At 51.0% G+C, this 22,266-nt stretch overlaps 1 protein-coding gene across 10 annotated transcripts in view; it reads left to right on the top strand.

The window, feature by feature from the left end:
* Positions 1–22,266, top strand: part of KIZ (kizuna centrosomal protein) — a 765,937-nt gene that overhangs the window by 220,998 nt on the left and 522,673 nt on the right. For all 10 annotated transcript variants that reach the window (XM_085612400.1, XM_085612398.1, XM_085612396.1 and 7 more), the window contains one exon: positions 246–513. In XM_085612400.1, coding sequence (XP_085468526.1) covers positions 246–513 — 268 coding nt within the window. The remainder of the gene's footprint in view (positions 1–245; positions 514–22,266) is intronic.

Here is a 22,266-nt window from a genome sequence, read left to right as displayed (position 1 = left end):
CCATTGCATATTTCTATCGGCCTTGGCTCTCCTTACAGCAAAGGTATTTCCCACTATGCTTCTTTGTGCAGTGCCGGTGCTGGATATATAGGGATGCACATTGTTTTGCCAGTGAACTGTATAACCTTAACACAATGTTTTTAAATGAAACAATGTTTTTTTTAAATTACACAATCAAAGTATATTACACATTTGGAAATTATAAAAATGGAGTAGCATTTAACCCATACTTAATTCTGTTGCAGGAAGTGACCTAAGCCTGAAGGTTGTCTTGCCTCAAGAACATACCCAGCTATTGGATAATGAAAGTTTAGAGAGTAGCAGTGATCTTACAGTTTCTGTAAGTGATTCAGATGACGATTTATCTCCAATGAAACATCAGATGAATGTGCAGCACACAAACAGAATGGCAGAGATCACAAGTTCAGGACACACCAAACTTGAAAATGAATTTGGACCCAGCATTATTAGCCCTCAAATATTGCTGCCCACAGCTGATTTAGAAACAAGCATGTAAGTAATATTTGTGTTCCTAACAGAGGGAATTAGTCCTTACTACCTGCTATCTATGCTATTTTAGTACAGTTTTAGATGACATCTAAAATGAATTTTCAGAATATATTGTTTTTATCCAAATTATTCTTCTAGGTCCACACCGCTGGAAAGAAACGCTGGCATATGTGAGGGTCTCAGGACATTAGTTGTATAACATTTTAATATTGGAAAAACATATACAACTGTTTCCTGTATGTCCACTGATTTGACCTGGAAAGATTTCAATCTCATTTAGATTTACAAAATAATAGCTAGGATTAGCTAAGCTTAGTCTGTTTGAAAGCTTCCTAAGTAACATTTTGAACAGTCATATGGTGGATACAGTACATATATAAAACTGCTTAGCACATTAGTTTAGTATAGACAATTAAAGCTCTTAATATGAACCTACCATTAGAGCCGGGCATTTCATATAAAACTTTTTTTTTTAAATGCTAAAAAAACACATCAGACTTAAATCAACTACTGAAGATGTAATTAAATTTAAATGTAAAACCCACAGCAAGATATTACTTCCGAGTTACGATTGAAATGACATTCGCTTGCAACAACAAGTGACTCTACCATGGGAAAAAATGTTAATATATTGGACTTCGATTTGGTCTTTATGACTTGGGAGAAGTCACGCAGTCACGGAAATTCAAGAGGCCATGTACCCATAACTATTTTTAGGTCTTGCCTGGTGTAGGCTGCGCACATGCGCAGTCTCGCTGGCGAGATTTAATGATTTCGGGTATTTTCTGTAAAGGGCATTAAGCCCCGCCCCTCTTTTCCATTGGCTGGCGTCACCGTTTATGCTAAACGGTGGCCAGTCATTGGAAAAGAGCTGTTGCTGACGTTTTTGTTCGGCTTTTTGAGCCGTCCCATGTGGACGGGCTCGTCTGCCTTCCGTGCGTCATGAAAGCTTTCTTATCTTTATGGGGCCATGTGTTTCAAACGCATGGCCCCATAAAGATAAGCGGACCGTGCTTGCTGTCAATGGCTACCGCCCCGTAAATTAATGTGCTGCTCCCTTCGCTGTCTGTTACACGCATCCGAGTTCAGCCTGTGATTCGCCTCACTGTGCTCGTGGGTACTGTTTACGTATCATCCCATGAGCTACAACTTGCTTCTGTTGTGGGGATCTGTGCGCAGTATGAAAATTGACTTTATCTGCACCTGAAGGCCACCTTTTTATTAGTTCCTGACTTGCTGTCCGTTATGAACATCTGGGTGCGACCTGATTATCCATGCACCGGGGTAACGTTTCTACCCAATTAGGTGAACCGCTAATGGAATTGGGCACTGCTTGACCCGCTTATGAACCGCCGTCAGCGCACCTGTTAACACATTGATAGGCATGCACGTGCTCTTCTCCCCCACCTAACTCTGCTCGAAGCTCACTGTGCAATGATTGGAATATACTTCTAGCACAGCTCGCAAGTATTCACTTGTAGTGCTACTTACACGCAATATCAGCCCCTGGACCAGTCCCAGGCTCCCTCCTCCACCTGCTCGTCTCTCTTTTTAGCTGCTCCTGCTGTAAGTGGCGCACCAGCAGATGTCCAAGGTTCTGGCAACCGCACTTTGGACGATACTAGTGGAGCAATGCGCTATACAACTGAAAATGCTTGCCTTCATCGCTTCCTTGCATGCTCTGTAAGCTAGCTGAATCTGACCTACAGCCACTTGCATTTACAACAGTTCTTTTTGTTGCTGCTTGGCAGTGCTAAACCGTGAGCTGGGTTCTTATTCTAGAGCTGCTATATGCAACCTACTTTGTTTAAAGAAAGAAACCCATTATTTAAATGGAAAAAATAGTTGCAGTGGAAACTTTATTGTAGGCTAATGCGGAAAAGCCAAGAAATATTTCCTCAATCCTGTAGTTTGTACAATTGAATGAGATTTAACTGGTTTGTGTGTTGGGGTTTTATGGCGGGGATTTATTAGCTGAGGAAGGGAGATAGAGGTGCTCAACGCACGTAAGGCAGTGGGTGAGGGCTCTTGCAGAGTAGTAGGGCATATGGCAAAGGAAAGGAATTCATGTAGAGGGGGAGGTGGCCATGTGACAAGGGAGACTTTCAAATGAAGTGAGTGTTATCATGCACTGTATTTACCACAATGCACCTGGGCTAATTGTTTGCTGGTATGCCAGGCAGTGTGCTCCCTTCTCCTTTTGTGACAAGGGAGATGAGTTGGTGGCAAAAAACGGTAGTGCATGTGGTGTTAGGCATGCAGCAAGACATGAGGCAGTGCATGAAGTACTAGCCAAATGGCAAAGGAGTGGTGGCAGTGTTCTGTGGGTGGTAGGTATGTCATAAGGGAGAAGAGGCAGTGTAAAGATAGATTTGGTCATGTGGCAAGGGAAGAAATGTAGGTTATGGATGGAGGTGGCCAGTATGCTAAGCAGGGGACGTGAGTGGTAAAGAAGGGAAAGGAGATGTTAAGGCAAGGAACGCTGTAATATTATGGTTCGAGTGGTCATGTTGGAAGGGCAGGTGGGAACAAGGTGTATAAAGGAACTGACGCAGGAAAATTGAGCTGCAGAGGTCTGTATGGAATGGGATGAGCATGTGGTAAAGGCTGTGATCTGGTATGGAAAGTGATGCGCGCATTTGCACCAGGCAAGTGTTTGAGGAAAACAGCTTGTAACAAGTGTGACGCAGTATACAGAGGGAACTTGAAACGGTCATACTGAGGGGTGGGGATTTTGTAATGGAGGTCTGGCAGTGTATGGCGGGTATGCAATAAGGGAGAATGCCATGTCGTAAAGCAACAGAGCAGTGCACGTAGCAAAGGAGGCGGTGATGTGGCGAGGTAAGAGCTGAAGGTTTTGGCAGTTCAGCAGGGAAGTGGGCATGTGGCAAGGGAAGGACTAGTGAATAGCATCATGGCAAAACAATGGGAAAATTGAGCTTCGTGGTGTGCCTTTCCCTCCATGCTGTTTACTAGTGTTCTGTTTTAAGGAGGCCTCCCGTACAGCAACTCTTGTGCTACCTTAAATATATCTGCGTCTTGTTTCTAAGCAGCCGTCGTGTTCTTCAGACTGCAGTCTGTTTCACTTCTGTCTTCCTGCTTTACAGCATAGATGAGGGATCCTAGGTCCTTGATGCTTGCAGCTGCCTGTTTCATGTCGTAACTTGAGAGACGCCTCTCTAAAGTTGCTTTACTCATCAAACCTCAAGATAGCTTGTGTATCTGTCTTACAGCTGTCTGCTTCAGTAATGGTTGAATCGGACTTTATGAACCTAGTTAAAGTAATTTTAACATGTGGATGACAATGTTGATGTATTTTGCCCTGCAGATAATCCTGTTTTAAGAGTTTTTATTCAAGTGCTCCCTGCCCAGAAGAGTGACAGCCTAATTGCTGTGCAAAGTTCCACCACGTGCCCGAAGGAGCACAGTTCATCTAGAACCTGATGTGGAATTAATTCTGAATTATCCTGTTGAGAAAATCAATAATACAGATGGTCTTGACAAGGGTCTTGTTGGCTTCTTGGGTGTTGCTTTTGCTTCTTTTAGATTTGGGTTATTAGTACTAGTTATCCAAATCGAGCTTTTCGGCGCTGTAGGGTTTTTTTGATCGCTAGGATTGCTTTCATTTATGTATGTAGTATTTGCATAGAGTAAACCTGCAGTGTCAAAGGCAAATATGCAGTCAACAAGTGATTGAAATTGGGTTCTTGGAGCAGACGTGTACTGCCACTGCATTGTTATGGATTTCTTTTTGAAGAGGTGCATCTTCCACTCTTTGCTAAACTGGAAAAGGGCTGTGGTGGCCACAATGGATGGGGATGCGCCAGATTCTGGGTGCATAGATGGTGAAGGCTGTGGGTATGCCAAGAGCCACTGGAGATGGCGAACTTGTTCAATCTTTTATAGCTTGCACTTTGGTATTACGAAAGGTGCAGCAGATGCTTTCGCAGCCCCTTCTATAATGCAGATCACACTTATGCACATGTGGTGCCACCGTAACCTTATGGGGGCATTCTCTCAATTGCATGGGAAATGGATACTAGTTTGCATGGGGGTATAGATACAAGCGATTGGAGGGCACTTTGCCTTTTCACTCATCCCTCTTAATATAGATTTGGTTACAGAGGCAAAGGAGATTTCGGTTGCAGTGTGCACCACAAAGAGGTGGTGCCCTCTGATTGCACATCCTGGTGAGGAAAGGAAGGGGTACTGTGGATCCTCCCAGCCTCAAGACCGATCCCTCCCTGCATGGGTGCAGTAACTTACTTTAACCACCTGCAGAGGGATGTCTGTTTGAAGCCGCTGGACCGCCTTTCCCTTTGCAGGCAACAGTCTGGCTTGTAATTCAACTGGTTCGCCATTCACTAACGGCTGTTCTCAGGGCAGACGTAAACTCACGGTGGAGCAAGGGAGAACACTTTTTCTTAATCAATTGCACTCTGTCTGAAGCCGCAGCACCCATTGAATTGTGGTGCACACAGGATGAGTGCGCCCTATTAGTAATATGGTGGGCTTTTGTGCCCTCTTCTAGTTGATATCAAACAAAGATATAATATTTTCAGGTTTGTACTTGCAGTTATACAAACACAGAGGTAATTTAGTGTTTAGTTCAAACTTGTGATTTTTGGACAAGTGGTTGTAGATAACTGAAGTACTATATATACTTGCTCAGGTGGATCTAAGGAAGACTCCTTTCATGCTTATAAGTATTTATGCACCTCAGCTTTTAGACTAAGGTATTTATTGCCGCTGAGCGTGTTCAGTTTTTTTGAGTAGCAGTTTTAACACTTTTTGTTGACTTTGCATTATACACATCATTGAACTCTGGAATCTCTGGGAGCAGTGCTAAAGGAGAACAGGTATCCTTGATACGTGACAATAGTTTGGTTGGAGATAGTGCCATTCTACTGAAGGATTATTCCTTTTATTACTTCTCAGCCACCTGCATACCTGTCTGTTATCTAACAATGTTAGATTGGGCAGAGTGTAATTTTGATGAAATTGCGCTTTTTGATTGAGTGGATTTTTTTTAAATGGCCTTGAGTGGATATGTTGCCAGAGTGGTTTTAGGAAATGTAATTTGTAACTGTTAGAAGCTTTTAGTTATGGGAAGAGAGGGAATTCTTTTTCAACAATAATGGATGTTAAAAACACTTGAAAAGTAACTTCACCAAGCCTGGATGGTTTTGTGATTGACTTTACTTGAGGTTTCATAATTGCATTATCATTCTATTCTGAGTTTATTCACAAATTAAGGTTTACCTGCTCCCTTTTCTATGCACTCGTGAGCCCTAAACTGCTAAATGATCACTCAAACTGTTCATTTTTTCCTTATTTCCCTTTTCTGTGGAAACGAATTATGCCTATTTGAGCAACATTGCTCAATGAATTGATAAAGCGGTGTTTAAATGTGGTTCATCCCAAACTGGTTTTCAGATGGGACGTCTTGTAATAATGGTGTATGAAAGTGATTTATTGCCTACTATGTTAGATACAGAAAGTTACTGTGGCTATTGATATAAATGGCGTGAGTAGTTTGGAACTATATGCAGTACACTGAATAGAGATGTTGACAAATTGGAAAGTTTTAACAGGTTAATTATGGCATTTGTGAAGGATACTAGGGGCGCTGTTGCAACAGAGGTATTAAATTGGGGAGAGGATGTGGCTCACAGCTAGACTGCCGACCTTGGAGCTGGGAAACCAAGGTTTGAGCCTTGGGGTCGACTCCACCTCCTGTGATTCCGGGCAAATCACTTAAACTCCCTGTGCCTATCAAAACAAGCACTGGCATAGCCAATAGGTCTCGCCTTTGGAACCTTATAAGTGTTTAGTTATCCAGCACAATATCCTTGGTGCAACAACATCAACTGTTGCATGGCTAAACACTAATAAGGTCCCAAAGGCAAGACATATTGGCTATGCCAATGCTTGTTGCTAATGTAAGAAAGAAACTTTGGTCCTACTTTGCAGTTGTCCAACTTATTTGGACGAACATTGAAAGATTTTAGCAGCATATTTTTTTTGCCTAAAAGTGCAAACTAGCAGCAATGCAAGAGGTGCTTGTTTTAGTAGCCTTATGGTGCTGCTTTCTCAGATTTATGAAAGCTGTATCAAAGTGCTTAAAAAAGGGACATAAAAATGATTAAATCCGTTTTGGCCAAATGTTACAAACCAAGACCAAGTTTTATCATGTAGGTCTTAACGTGGTCTATATTTCGTTGACTTTTTACATTGATTTGGTTTTACTTAACTGTAAAAAAAATATTGTTCATTCATTAGTTTGCTTATGAACTCATAGTTAACAAATTATTTGCAATTTACCCTTAACATATAGTGACAAGGACGTTATCTTATATGGAAATCTAGATGATCCATCTTTGCAGCTAATGAGCACAGATTTGAAATGGCTTTTCATCATCATTCATTTGAATTGTATTACATATCTACGGTTTAAATAAATTACCTCGACTGCACAGAGCCTGTCCTCATTTATCTATTAGAGCTGCCACAGAGCCTTTCCTGCTATCAAGTGCATATCTATGTAACAGCAGTACGTACTGGATTGAGAGCGGATGACTAATTTATGTAACTTTAACCTTTGAAATAACTTCAGAAACATGAAAACTACTATGTTTTGATAATGTCTAGCAGATTTTCAGCACCAGGTGCGATTTTCAGTGATCATTGGCTTTTTTTGCATTGCTTGCACTTTGTTTTTATATCGCAAACATCAGTTGCCAGTTCTGTAGACGTGTGCAGTATGCAATATATTGTTTTTTCAGTTTATGGATATTGAATAATGGTTAGGTTGAATATGAAATCTAGTTAAACACTTGGCTGTATTTTATCTATGCATTATGCGCCTATAATTCTGTCAATGAATATAGTGATATCATGTTGATACTATTCAAATGTGAATTACATATGGTAATAAAATATAGCTTTATGTTAAAAAACCCTAGAAATTCACTGAAAAACAAAGGTTGAAGTAGTGTTAATCGTGTCCTAGGGTAACTATATAACATGCACTGTTAATTAACCCTCATATCAGACACTCATTACATCTACGATGAGTTAACGTCAAATGAGACAGTTATAACTAGTAAATTTCTTTTTTTTTATTTTTTATTTATTTTTATTTTTTTGATAAACAAGTTTTTATTTTGTCATATGCAACAGAAAACAGTGAGCCTTTCGAGTCATCAGCATGCACTAGCCCCGCCTGGGAATCACACCCCCTCTCCGCCCCCCCCCCCGAATTCTCCCGACCCCCGCCCCGCACCACAAATTCACAATACGTTTCCTAACCATTTCCCCCAAACCCTACGGTACTTTTTGTGGCAGCCCCGTGCCTGGTAAAGAGTCCGCTCCTGCGCCGCACACCAGTCCACTCCGGTGCTCCATTTGGTTAGACTGGGTGGTTGCGGCTGTTTCCATGCCGCCGCAATATCCCTCTTCGCCACCATTAACGCTGTCATAAGAAACACTTTCTCCGCACGCGTGCCATCTAAGCCTTCAGTGATACCCAGTAAGATGTGTTTAGGGTTATGCGGCACTTCCCACCCCAAGACCTCCGTCAGATCAGTTTCTATGCCATGCCAATACCCCTCCAGTTCCGGGCATGACCACACCATGTGAATGAAGTCGGCCGGGTCAAAGCTACAACGGGGGCAAGCTGCGTCAGTGGAGAGGCCCGCACGGCGCAGGCACGCTGGTGTGAGGTAGGCCGTGTGAAGGTAATAGATTTGAATAAGCCTCAGCTTGGCGGAGGCCGTCACCAGCCTGGGAGCCATAAGGGCGTCCCGCCAATCGATCTCGTCCAGGGGACCCACCCATTCCTCCCACCGCTCTTTCAGACCCTCCCGGGGAGCGGGGGCATTGTTAATAAGAGAGCGATATATCCTGGATATACCCCCCTCCCCAGGTTACCCATCAGAACCTGAGCCTCCGGGGGGCTGTGGTCCGGCAGCCTGATGTCCAGCGGGGTGTATGCATGTATAGCGTGTCGCAGTTGGAGGTACCTATAAAATTGGGATGGGTGGAGAGAAAAGCGCGCCTGCAGTTCCGAGTACGAGCACATGCGTCCCCCCCGCCAGACGTCCCCCAGCTGGGAGATGCCGAGCAAGTCCCATGGCGTAAAACCCTCCAGCCCCTCAACCTCCCGCAACCATGTCCCATGCCAGAGGGGGGTGGCGCGAGTCAACTTCCCGGTCCACCCGGTGTGGCGGAGCGCCGCCCGCCAAGCCAGGAAAATCGCCTTGGTGATTTCTGGGCAGGAGGCGGGAATAGGGGCACCGTACATGCGGTCTTGAATACAGGAAAAACCCAGGGCCTCCAATTCCACCCTGTAAGCCGGGTCAGACCATCCCCCCCCCCAAACCAGTCGTGAATGACCAGGAGCCGAGTGGCTAGGTAGTAAAGATAAAGGTTGGTCATGCCAAGTCCCCCATCAAAGGTGGGGAGGCGACATATCGACAGGGCCAACCGTGGCCTCCCACCACCCCAGAGGAATCTGGTGGCCATCCCGTCCAGTTCGCGAAACCACGGCCTTGGAAAGGACACAGGAGTGTTCTGCAATACATACAGGAACCGGGGGAGAATCATCATTTTGTAAAGCGCCACTCTCCCCAACGGATTTAGCGGGAGCGATTGGCACCGTGCGAGGTCCGCTTTGGCTTTCTTGACTAGGGGGGTCACATTGAGCGCCCAGCTCAATTCCGGGAGGAGGGGAGACCCAGATGCCCAGGTATTTGAAGGACAGCCGGCGGAGGGGAATCGTGTTCTGCCAATCAAAACATTCCCGGGAGGGGTGCAGAGGCACGAGGACCGACTTGTGCGAGTTTAGATGGAGGCCAGAAGCGCGGGCAAAGCGGCCCAGAATGTGGAGAGCCCGAGGGCCCGAGCGTGCCGGGTCACCAAGGTACAGCAGAACGTCGTCGGCATAAAGGGCGATCTTGTCCGCCTCAAGGCCCAGCAAATCCCATCCCCGAATGAGAGGGTCCGCTCTGATCAGGGCGGCAAGGGGCTCCATTGCAAGCGCAAAGAGGAGGGGCGAGAGCGGGCACCCCTGCCGCGTACCCCGGCCGATCCGAAACGCTCTCGACAGCGCCCCATTAACCAACACTCTGGCGCGAGGGCGCGCATACAGGACCCGCACCATTGCAACAAACTTGGGACCGAAACCCATGTGGGTCAGGACATCGAACAGGTAGGGCCACCCCACCGAGTCGAAGGCTTTCTCGAAATCGGCAAGCAAGAGAGTGAGGTAGGGAGATATGCGATGGCGGTGTGCCAATGCCACATGAAAGCGGCGGAGGCAGTGACGAGTGCCCCGGTCCGGCATGAAGCCGCATTGGTCCGGGTGCACCAGGCACGACAGAAAGGGCCAGAGCCGCTGGGCCAGGACCGCAGCGTACAGCTTGATGTCGGTGTTGATCAGAGAGATCGGTCGGTAGGCCGACCTGTCACTGGGCGGCGGAGTGGACTTGGGCAAAACCACAATCGTGGCTATGTCGGCCTCCGGGGGGAAGGAGCCTCTTTCAACCGCCTCCGCATACAGGGCACCCAACCGTGGGACCAGATGGTCCTTGTAGGTGGCATAAAACTCCTGGGGGAAACCGTCCCGGCCCGGGGTCTTCCCGGCGGACGTGCGCCCTATCGCGTCCCCGATCTCCTCAGGAGAGATAGGCACCTCCAGACTCTCCCAATCACTCGGCCGCAGCCGGGGAAGTCTCAGATCACCAGCGGCGAGCAGCGAAGCCAGGGACAGGTCCGATGCCCGAGCCCGGGAGAGTTGCGAGTAGTACTGAGCAAATGCTTCCGCCATAGCATTTATTTTTTAGTTTAAAATGTTTTTTGAAAAGATTATTTTCCTCACTGAATAAATGTTCTAATTACAAATGGACTTCTCAAAATTTGAGTTGTAGCCAAATAAATCAATCAAAAAGGTAAAGATATGGAAAGTTCTTTTAAAGATTGAGATCAGACCTGTAGTGACCTAATCCTGATCACAACACAGAGTCTGTAGTTCAGAATGAGAGGCTGTCTTATCTGAAAGAGACTATTAGTTATAGATTCCTTACCTTAGAACTACCCCCAGGCGTCAGACTAGATCTGAAGAATTTTTCTTCAGCAATACCCCTGCGCGTCGGTAGGTGGTGGCGTCGGTTGATTCCACGTCCGTGGATGACATTGCGGTGCCTACATAGACGCCGCCCCTGCATGCTGACGTCCGTTCTTTCTTTTTCCACACCATCCTAGCGCAGATCCGGAGAAAGTTTGCCCCTTAGTCACTTTTTGACTAAACGTTTCGGACTTTTGTCAACGTCTTTTTTAAAAAATTTTATCTGAAAGAAACACGTTAGTTAGATTCCTCACCTTAGAATATCCCCAGGCGTCAGGCTGGATCCGGAAAGATTTTGTAGCAATACCCCTTGCACGTCGCTAGTCGTCGTCTGCAGCTCCGCGTCCGTCATCGGCGTCGTGCGCCGGGATGACGTCGTCGGAGTACTTAGACGCCGCCCTCCCGCGCTGATGTCAGTTCTTCTTTTTTCTTTTTTCCGCGCCAGTAAGCGCCGATCCGGGAAGAGCTTACCCCTAGTCTTTTTGACTAACTTTTTGACTCTTTTTGGTCTATCGACTCTGGTGCCGGTAGGATGCCTGGTTTTAAAGCCTGTGACGCCTGTCATCGTCTGATGTCGGTGACGGATCACCATCGCCGGTGCCTTTACTGCCTGGGGGCCGACCACGACGCGGAGTCGTGCCCCGACTGTCAGGCCTTGACATCGAAAGCTAGGCGGGAGCGGTCCCGTAAGCTTCTCGAGCTTCGGCACTCGGCTCCGCGCCGCTCTCGGTCCCGGTCCGGAAGGAGGTCCAAGGACCGATCGCGGAGCCACAGCCATCGGCATCGCTCGTCGGGGTCTTCGGGTAAGTCGAAGCACTCCAAGAAGTCCAAGAGCCGACATCGCTCTTCGGACTCCCCTCGCCGGTCGCGCGACTCAGCCGAGGGTCAGGGGGGGTCCCCCACGGCTCCGTCGGAGCAGCAGGAGCCGTGTCCGTCCCCATACCCGCCGGTCCCTGGGACTGACGCGACTCCGGCGGAGGTCAGTGCCTTCCTCTCGGCCATGAGGGGCCTGGCTCCGCCGTCGACGCCTGTAGGCGCGCCTTCGGGCCCCGCAGGTTCGACTGGGCGTTCTCGTGTGCCGGCGGCTCCGGCCCCGTCGACGGCTCCGGCCCCGACGCCGCAGGTCCCCGAGAGATCCAGGCCTGGATCTCGGTCGGCGCCGGTCGACCTCACGATGCCTCCTCCACCGGCGCCGACACCGGTTCCACCTCCGACGCCGTCCCCGGACGACGTTGTTCCCCAGTTTAACCCCGGTCCGGGTCCGACGCCGGCACAGCGCCGCCCGGCTCCGCTGCCGGTGCCGATTGGTGAACACTTCATCTACTGCCCGATCGTTCCTCCTGTTTATCGGGAATCGGATGACGAGGGCGACTGGGAGGGGTATGATGACCCTATGGCCGCTCAGGCCCAACTTTCTCAGGACTGGGCAGAGGAATTGGGGGATGCCAGTGGTCTGGATACCTCCCCGGACGCTGGTTTCATCTCTCCTCCGACTGTGGCCTCGGAGGAGGGTGCAGCCTTCTCAGTGGTGCTGCGCAAGGCGGCCGAAGCCCTAGGGCTGGAGTTGCCTGCTGTGGCTGTGAGGACTAACGTCCTCACTGAGGTCCTTCAACCGACAGCAAGCTCCACTGAGCCTCGTCTGCAGTTTAATGAGGCCCTCATTGACGTTCTGCAGGGCCCTTGGTCCAAGCCCTCCACAGTCCCTCCTGTGGGCAGTAACGTTGCCCGGCGCCACCGCCCTGCTCCGGGCGACCCTAGTTTCCTCTCCCAACACCCCACCCCCGAGAGTCTGGTTATCCAGGCCTCAACCTCCCAATCCTCCTTCCCGTCCACTCCTCCGGATCGGGAATCCAAGAGGTTGGAACAGTTCGACAAGAAACTGTTCTCGTCCCTGAGTTTGGGACTGCGGTCTTTAAATACCGCTTGCCTTTTGGACCCTTATTCCCACTCTCTGTGAGATAAGGTGGAGGACGTGCTGCCCTTGTGCCCGGTGGAAGCCCGGACACGACTCACTCAAGCTCTTGCTGACGGTCGAGATGCAGCACGGCATGCCATACGGTGTGGACTTGACACCACGGACTCGCTGGGTCGGGCGATTTCCACCACGGTGGCGCTTTGGCGTCATGCCTGGCTGAGGTCCACGTCATTTTCGGGGGATGTCCAGAGTTCCCTCATGGACATGCCCTTTGATGGCACTCGCCTTTTGGTGAGAAGGCGGACAGTGCGCTGGCTCGGTTCAAGGACTCCCAGGCCACTGCCAAGTCCTTGTGTCTTTCGGCCCCGCGGCCGCAAACTTCCGCCTTTCGTCCCTTTCGTGGCCAAGGAATGGGCGCCTCCTCACGTCCGCCCAGCCACCGGCCGCAGAACCAACCTGCACGCGGACGTGGATTCCGCCGAGGCGGTACTGGAGGTCAACGTGCCAGTCAGTCGACATCCACCCCAGCAGCATCCGCCTCGAAGCCCTCCTAGTCCGAGCTTTCAGGCCCATTCAACGCCAGTGGGCGGCAGAGTTCACCATCACCTGCTCCACTGGTGCTCCATCACGTCGGACAGGTGGGTGCTGCAAATCGTCTGAAGGGGCTACTCCCTCCCCTTTGAGACGACCCCTCCAGCCATGCCACCGCTGAACCACCATATGTCGGGGGATCATTTGCATCTTCTACGAGAGGAAGTTTCGGCCCTCTTGTCCAAAGAGGCCGTCGAGCGCGTTCCTGGTCCAGAAGTAGGTCGTGGTTGTTATTCCCACTACTTTCTGGTTCCCAAGAAGGGCAAAGGGGGCCTACGCCCGATCTTGGACCTCAGGAGCGTCAACGCCTTTCTCCGGAAGGACCGGTTCAAGATGCTCACTTTAGCTCAGGTTCTGGCTGCCCTTGACCCTGGAGACTGGATGGTAGCGTTGGACTTGCAGGACGCTTATTTCCACATCCCCGTCCTGCCGGCCCACCGGCGTTACCTGCGGTTCACGGTGGGTCAAGAGCACTTTCAGTTCACCGTGCTCCCCTTCGGCCTCACCAGTGCCCCTCAGGTGTTCACGAAAGTGATGGCGGTGGTCGCAGCTCATCTGCGCAGATCAGGGGTTCCAGTCTTCCCCTATTTCGACGACTGGCTGTTGAAGGCGGGCTTGCCCCAGCAAGTCATCTCCCACCTCCAGACTACGGCCGACCTCCTGCACTCGCTGGGGTTCTCCATCAATGTGCCGAAGTCGCACCGGAGTCCCTCCCAGAAGCTCCTTTTCATCGGAGCGGTTCTCGATTCGGCGCAGTTCCGGGTCTATCCGCCGGAACAGCGGGTCCGGGACATTCAGGCCCTGATTTCCATCTTCCAGCCTTTGTCCTGGGTTTCGGTCAGGTTGGTGCTGCGGCTTCTGGGGCTGATGGCCTCCTGCATCCTGTTGGTACCTCACGCCAGGTGGCGGATGCGGGCTTTGCAGTGGGACCTGAAGTTTCAGTGGGCCCAGCATCGCGGCAACCTGTCCGACCATGTCCTGATCTCGGAGGGCACTGCGAAAGAGCTGCAGTGGTGGCTCACGAATCGCGATTGGGTCAGCGGCAGATCCCTCTCCCTACCCCAACCGGAGCATGTCGTAGTGACGGATGCGTCCCTCCTGGGATGGGGGGGCCATATGGGAGAGGCGGAGATCAGAGGACTCTGGTCTCCGGCGGAGTCTTGGCTCCATATCAACCTATTGGAGCTGAGGGCGATCCGACTTGCACTGAAAGCCTTCCTTCCCTCTGTCCGGGGAAGTGTTGTGCAGGTGTTCACGGACAACACCACCGCCATGTGGTATTGCAACAAACAGGGTGGGGTCGTGGACCCTTTGTCAGGAGGCTCTGCGCCTCTGGACATGGCCGGAACATCAGGGCATCACCCTGGTGGTTCAACATCTGGCGGGCTCTCTGAACGCCAGAGCAGAAGAACTCAGCCGCCGATGCATGATGGATCACGAATGGCGTCTGAACTCGGAAGTGGCGCAAGGTCTCTTTCTGCAGTGGGGTGAGCCTTGGTTAGATCTATTCGCCACCGAAGAGAACGCGCAATGTCAGTAGTTCTGCGCGTTGGAATTTCCAAGGCTGCACTCGCTCGGAGACGCTTTTCGTCGCGAGTCGAGTTGCGGTCTGTTGTACGCCTTTCCGCCTATACCACTTCTGACCAGAGTGCTGAAGAAGATCAGGCGCGACCGGGCCCAAGTCATCTTGGTGGCTCCGGATTGGGCACGAAGGTACTGGTATCCTGAACTACTCAGTATGTCCATCGATCCCCCGATACGACTGCCTCTTCAGGAGGACCTTCTGTCGCAGCAGCAGGGGACGGTCCTCCACCCGAACCTGTCCAGCCTCCACCTCCATGCGTGGAGATTGAGCGGCGACAGTTGATGCCATTTGACTTGCCTCCTGAAGTCTGTGAAGTCATTCTGGCAGCCAGGCGTCCCTCCACAAAGACGGTATACGCCTGCCGGTGGAACAAATTTGTGGCATGGTGCACAGCAAAGGCTGTGGATCCCCTTTCTGCCCCTCTTTCTGAGGTTCTCCTCTTTCTTCTTTCTTTGGCCCAGCAGGGCTCTGCTCTGGGCACCTTGAAGGGTTATCTTGCTGCAATCTCTGCCTTCTTAAGGCTTCCTGATCAGCCTTCTCTTTTCAAGTCCCCTGTTGTCTCCCGTTTTCTCAAGGGCATTACTCATATGTTCCCTTCGTAATGCTTCAGTGGGACTTGAACCTTCTTACTTTTCTGATGTGCGCTCCCTTTGAGCCCCTTCACAACTGTCCACTTCGTCTACTGACTCTGAAAACTGCCTTCCTCGTGGACATCACCTCCGCTAGGCGGGTGAGTGAGCTCCAGGCTCTGTCAGCTAAGTCTCCCTTCCTTTCGGTTCATCCGGATAAGGTTGTCCTCCGGACCCTTCCTTCTTTCCTTCCTAAAGTCGTGACTCCCTTTCACATCGCTGCCCACCTTCTTTCCGCCTCCGCATCCTTCAAAAGATGAAGAGAGGCTCCACCGTCTGGACCCAAAATGTGCGCTGTCATTTTATTTGGCCCGCACAAACCAGTTCCGGGTGGACGACCAACTTTTTGTTGGATATGTAGGTGCGAAGAAGGGTAAAGCTGTGCACAAGCGGACCATCTCGCGATGGGTCGTGTTGTGTATTAAACTCTGCTATTACTTGGCGAAAAAGGTCCCACCTGTTGGGCTGCGAGCCCATCCACAGCGGCGACAACTGCCCTGGGACGGGGAGTCCCCTTGCAGGACATCTGTCAGGCGGCGACGTGGGCTTCGTTGCACACGTTCGCCAAGCACTATTGCCTGGACAGCCAAGTCCGGAGAGATGGCCGTTCTGTTCTCCAGGATTTTCTGGTGTGATCTTGGTTCGCAGGCCCACCTCCGGGGTTGGTATTGCTGGGGTATCTATTCTAAGGTGAGGATTCTAACTAACGTGTTTCTTTCAGATGAACAAGTTACTTACCTTCGGTAACGATGTATCTGTAAGAAACATTAGTTAGTTAGATTCCTCACCGACCCACCCAGCCTCCCCGTTCTGTGAACCGACAATTAGGGTTAAGGTTCTCCCTTTCAGGGCCCTAGATTTTTTGGCACCAGTGTCGGTCTCTTGCATGGCTCAGCGTCCCTGGAGCGGAAAGCTATGTATAAGAACTGACGTCCGCGCGCGAGGGCAGCGTCTAAGTACTCCGACGTCATCCCGGCGGACGACGCCGACGACGGACGCGGAGCCGCAGACGACGCCTAGCGACGCGCAAGGGGTATTGCTACAAAAATCTTTCCGGATCCAGCCTGACGCCTGGGGATATTCTAAGGTGAGGAATCTAACTAACTAATGTTTCTTACAAATACCGAAGGTAAGTAACGTGTTCTTTAGCCTTTGACTCCTGGTGCGCGAGGGATGTCCCATCGTCTGACCGGATTCAAGCCTTGTGACTCCTGTCACAAACTGATGCCCGTCACAAATCCGCACCTCGTGTGCCTCTGGTGCCTGGAGTGTGAGCACAACCCAAAGTCGTGCTCCAACTGTCGGCCATGACTCCGAACTCTTTTCAGGTGCGTTCCCGAAAGCTTTTGGAGGCCCGGCAGTCGGCTCCGCTTCACTCCCGGTCTCGCTCGAGGGGAAGGTCCCAATACCGGTCGCGGAGCCGTCATACCCAGTCAAAGTCTTCGCACTCATCGAGTAAGTCAAAGCACAAGAAGAAGGCGATGAAGCAACTTGGCTCTTCATCCTTCTCCCCGTCGGTCGGCCAACGCGACGTGGAAACCGGAGCGTCGTCGCTCTAAGGCTCCGTCTTCGGTGCCCGATTCTGGGATGACTCCGCACCTCCCCTCGTTTCCAGGAGCCGGGGCATCCCCTGCCCAGCATTGTGCATTTTATGAAGCCCTCCACTCCATCTTTGGGCAGCCCAACTCTGCTTGAGCGCCGAGGAGCCGGTTGGGGGCCCTGGGCCTTCGATGGCGGTGGCTACGGCCCCGGCACTGCAGGGTCCCCTTGGATGCCGGTCGACCTTTCTTGACCTTCCCCGGCGCCGCTCCCGGCAATCACGTTTCCGGTGTTGGCCGTGCTCCCGGCCGACGCCATCCCCATCCTCATCCCCGAGAACGACCCAGAGCCGGATCGACGACGGCCGACGTTGAATTCGACGCTGGAGGGTACTTTTGATCCCTTGTTCCACCCTGGTGTTCCCTATCACCCTGAGGGTGCTGATGGAGACTGGGAGGGGTTGCTGTACCCTTTAGCAGACCAGCTGGAAAAGCCGCACTGGAGAGAGGAATTGGATGACGCCAGTGGTCTGGATACCTCCCCAGACCTTAGCATGCTTTCTCCCCCTACAGTGGCTAAGGAGGAGGGAGCGTCCTATGCAGTGGTGGTGCGTAAGGCAGCCGAGGCCTTGGGCCTGCTGCTTCCTACAGTAGCAGTCAGAACTAACACCCTGACAGAGGTGCTTCAACCGACGGCAACTTCCTCTGAACCCTTCTTGCCCTTTAATGAAGCCCTCACGGATGTCCTTATGGGCACCTGATCCAGGCCCAGCACAGGGGCTCCAGTGGAATTGATGATTGCCCGCCGCCATCGCACGGCTCCGGGCGATCTCATTTTCCTCTCCCAACAACCTTCCCCCGAGAGCTTGGTGGTCCAAGCCTCTTCGTCCAAGGGCACATTCCTTTCCACACTGCCGGATAGGGAATCCAAGAAGCTGGATCACCTTGGGAAGCGTATGTTCTCTTCCTCCAGCTTAGGGCTGCGGTCCATGAAAACCGCATGCCTCTTGGGCTGCTATATCCATACATTTTGGGATACGGTTGCGCAGGTGCTGCCTCAGTGTCCGGAGGAGGCCCGGGCCATTCTCTCCCAGGCAATGGTGGACGGGAGAGATGCAGCATAATTCACATTCCGCTGTGAACTGGACACTGCCGCCTCGGAGCAGAATGATTGCCATGTCGGTAGCCCTTCGGCGCTATGCCTGGCTGAGGACGTCTGGTTTTTCGGAGGATGTCCAGGCAACTTTTCTGGACATGCCCTTCGATGGCCGTCGCCTTTTTGGTGACAAGGTGGACTCTGCACTCGAGCGTTTTGAGAATTCTCGGTCTGCGGCCAGATCCTTAGGCCTCGCTGCGTCCTCCCGTCCCCCACAGTCTGCCTTTCATCCCTTTCGTGACTATGGAAGGGGCATCCCACCACGTCCAACCCAGTCCAGCCACCAGTCCACGTAAGCTGCCCAGCCTCTGCGTAGTTGCGGGTGTGGGACCCAGCGACGCAGGTCCGGGAACCAGCGGGCAGACCAGTCCACCCTTCCCCCCCCCCCCCCATGCAGCATCCAAACCCTCCTAGTCTGACCTGTCAGGGCCATCAGCGGCCAGTTGGTGGCAGGATTCGCCGTCACCTCCCCCACTGGCAATGGGTTTTGAAGATAGTCTGAAAGGACTACTCCCTCTCCTTCGAGACTACCCCTCCCGACTTGCCACCGTCTCTCAATCTCATGTCGGAGGATCATTTGGCGCTTCTCCCCCAGGAAGTTTCAACTCTCTTGGCCAAGGGAGCTAAAGAAAGGGTACCTGTGCCAGAAGTAGGTCGTGGTTGATATTCCCGCTACTTTCTGGTGCCCAAGAAGGACAAAGGCCTGCATCCTATCTTAGACCACAGGGCCCTTAACCGCGTCCTCCGGAAGGAGACATTTTAAATGCTAACCTTGGCTCAGGTCCTGTCTGCCCTCGACCCTGGAGACTGGATGGTAGCGTTTGACTTGCAGGATGCTTATTTTCACATCCCCGTCATGTCAGCCCACAGGCGTTACCTACGGTTAACGGTAGGGCACCAGCATTTTCAGTTCACCATGCTCCCCTTCGACCTTACCAGTGCCCCTTTGGTGTTCACGGAAGTGATGGCGGTGGTCGGCTCTCATCTGCGCAGAGAGGGGGTTCCAGTCTTCCCTTATCTTGAAGACTGGCTGTTGAAGACTGGCTCGCCGCAGGCGGTCATCTCCCACCTCCAGAATACGGCAAAGCTCCAGCATTCGCTGGGGTACACTATCAACGTGCTGAAGTCACACCTGACTCTCTCTCAGCCGCTCCTTTTCATCTGAGCTGTTCTGGACACAGTGCAGTTTCGGGCTTATCCTATCGAGCAGCGAGTCCGGGATATGATACCGATGTTGCAGCCTCTATCCCAGATTTCGGTGAGAATGACTCTGAGGCTGCTGGGCCTCATGGCATCCTGCCGGTAGATCAAGCCAGATGGCATATGCAGGCTCTGCAGTGGGACCTGATGTTCCAGTGGGCGCAGCATCAGGAAATCTTTATGAGTACGTCCAGATCTCAGTGGTGACTGCACAACAACTGCAGTGGTGGTTAACGAACCAGGTTTGGGTCAGAGGCAGATCCCTCTCCCTCTCCCTTCCTCAACCAGACCTTATGGTGGTGACGGATGCATCACTCCTGGGATGAGGCAGCCTCCTGGGGGAGGCGGAGATCAGAAGAGTCTGATCTCTGGCGGAGTCCATATCAACCTGTTGGAGCTCCGGGCGATTCGCTTGGCACTGAAGGCATTCCTTCCCTCCCTCAAGGGGAAGGCAGTGCAGGTGTTCACGGACAACACCACTGCCATGTGGTACTACAACAAACAAGGTGGGGTGGGGTCATGGATCCTTTGTCAAGAGGCTCTTCACGTTTGGACATGGCTGGAACATCAGGGCATGGTTTAACACCTGGCAGGTTCTCTGAATGCCAGGGTGGACAAACTCAGCCGTTGGTGCCTGGTGGATCACGAATGGCGTCTTCAGTCAGAGGTGGTGCAAGGTCTCTTTTAGCAGTTGGGGGAGAGACTTGGGTAGATCTGTTCGCCACTGAAGAGAACGCACAATGTCAGCACTTAATCGCGTTGGTGTTTCCAAGGTGGCAGTCGCTCGCTGACGCTTTTCGTCACAAGTGGAGCTGCGGCCTCCTGTACACCTTTCCACCTGTATCACTTCTGCCTAGAGTGCTGAAGAAGCTCAAGCACAACCGGGCCCAAGTCATTCTTGTGGCGCAGGACTGGGCACGAAGAGTCTGGTACCCGAGCTCCCGAGCATGGCCATCGATTCTACGATCAGTCTGCCCCTTCGGGAGGATCTTCTGTTGCAGCAGCGGACGGTCCGCCACCTGAACCTGTCCAGCCGCCATCTCCTTACATGGAGATTGAGCGGTGGCAGTTGACCGCTTTTGACCTTCCTCCTGAAGTTTGTAATATCATCTTGGCAGCCGGGCGTCCCTCCACTAAGACGGTATACACCTGTCGATGGAATACGTTTGGGGCATGGTGCACAGCAAAGGCTGTGGATCCTCTTTCTGCCCCTCTTTCTAAGGTTCTTTTATTCCTTCTTTCTTTGGCCCAGCAGGGCTCTGCTCTGGGCACTCTTAAAGGTTACCTGGCAGCCATTTCTGCTTTTCTTCGGCTGCCAGATCAGCCCTCTTTAATCAAGTCCCCTATTGTAAGTCGCTTTTTTTAAGGCATTATTCACCTCCTTCCTCCATCTCCTTTCATAATGCCTCAGTGGGACTTGAACCTTGTCTTGACTTATCTTATGTGCACCCCCTTCGAGCCTCTTCATAACTGTCGTCTCAGGCTTCTCACTCTGAAGACTGCCTGTCTTGTTGCCATCACCTCTACTCGCAGAGGGAGTGAACTTCAGGCCCTTTCTTCTACGCTTCCTTTCCTTTCAGTCCATCCGGACAAGGTGGTGCTCCATACGAGATCCTCTTTCTTGCCTAATGCAGTCACTCCCTTTCACATCGGGCAAACTGTTACTCTGCCCTTCTTTTTCCCGCCTCCGCACCCTTCCAAGGAGGAGGAGAGACTCCGTCTCAACCCAAAACGTACACTGTCCTTCTACCTTGACCGCACAAAAGATTTCCAGGTGGATGATCAACTCTTCATTGGCTCTGTGGGTGCCAAAAAAGGCCGGGCTTTTCAGAAGCATACCATCTTTCGATGGGTAGTCCTTTGTATCAAGATTTGTTACGCTTTGTCTAAAAAGGATCCTCCAGTGAGGCTGCGTGCTCATTTTACTAGAGCTACGTCAGCAACCACTGCTTTGTCGTGGGGAGTTCAACTCATCGATATCTGTCAAGCGGCTATGTTGGCTTCTATACACACGTTTATCAGACATTACTGCCTGGATTGTCAAGTCCGGAGTGACGGCTACTTTGCCCGTTCTGTCCTCCAGGATTTTCTATTGTGAACTTGGTTCGCAGACCCTCCTCCGGGGATGGTATTGCTGGGGTATCTATTCTAAGGTAAGTAATCTATAACTAATAGTCTCTTTCAGATGAACAAGTTACTTACCTTCGGTAACTATGTATCTGTAAGAGACATATATTAGTTATAGATTCCTTACCGCCCCACCCATCCTCCCCACTCTGCGAACTGACTTCTAGGGTTAGGGTCCTAGTGTGGCGCACCAGTGGTCAGTGTCTTTCATGGCTCTTTGCGCTTCTGCTGTGGAAAGTCGTGTCAGAACTGACGTCAGCAGGCAGGGGCAACCATGATGCCGTTGACAGGCAGGGGCAACCATGATGCCGTTGACGGACGCGGAGTCGACCGACGCCACCTACCGACTCGCAGGGATATTGCTGAAGAAAAGTTCTCCGGATCCTGTCTGACACCTGGGGGTAGGTCTAAGTTATGGAATCTATAACTAATATATGTCAATGCATTGTTACGAAGGTAGGTAACTTGTTCACCATTTCTTAAGAGAATTAAATTCAGCGTTGAAAAAGTCGTCTTTGACTAAACAATTTTTGGCTGTGTCTACAACCGTACAAGTTGTGCTCTACTGCAGATCTTCATAAACTGTCTCTGTCTCAAAATGTTATGTGTTATTTGTAATCACATTTTGTTAATCCGTGGACAGAAATTATTTGCATTTTTCTATGTGGAACATTTATTAAATATTGTTCTTTTATTACATACTTACAATTCTGTGTAAGGGCCGGAGGCAAGGATTATGCTCAAACTTTCAAACCCTTATTCGTCTCCAGCGGACATTTAGAGAAAAAAACACCTTTAACATAAACCCACAGGAAAGGGACTACAAAACTTCAACCAATCAGAGTCTCTATCTGTCCTCGTAACACGACGTTCTTCCTCTTTCTTTCCT

The sequence above is a fragment of the Triturus cristatus genome, chromosome 6, assembly GCF_964204655.1.
Source record: "Triturus cristatus chromosome 6, aTriCri1.1, whole genome shotgun sequence".
In the NCBI taxonomy this organism is placed as follows: Eukaryota; Metazoa; Chordata; class Amphibia; order Caudata; family Salamandridae; genus Triturus; species Triturus cristatus.
Note: the sequence above shows the minus strand (reverse complement) of the source record. Positions and strands in the feature narration are given on the sequence as shown.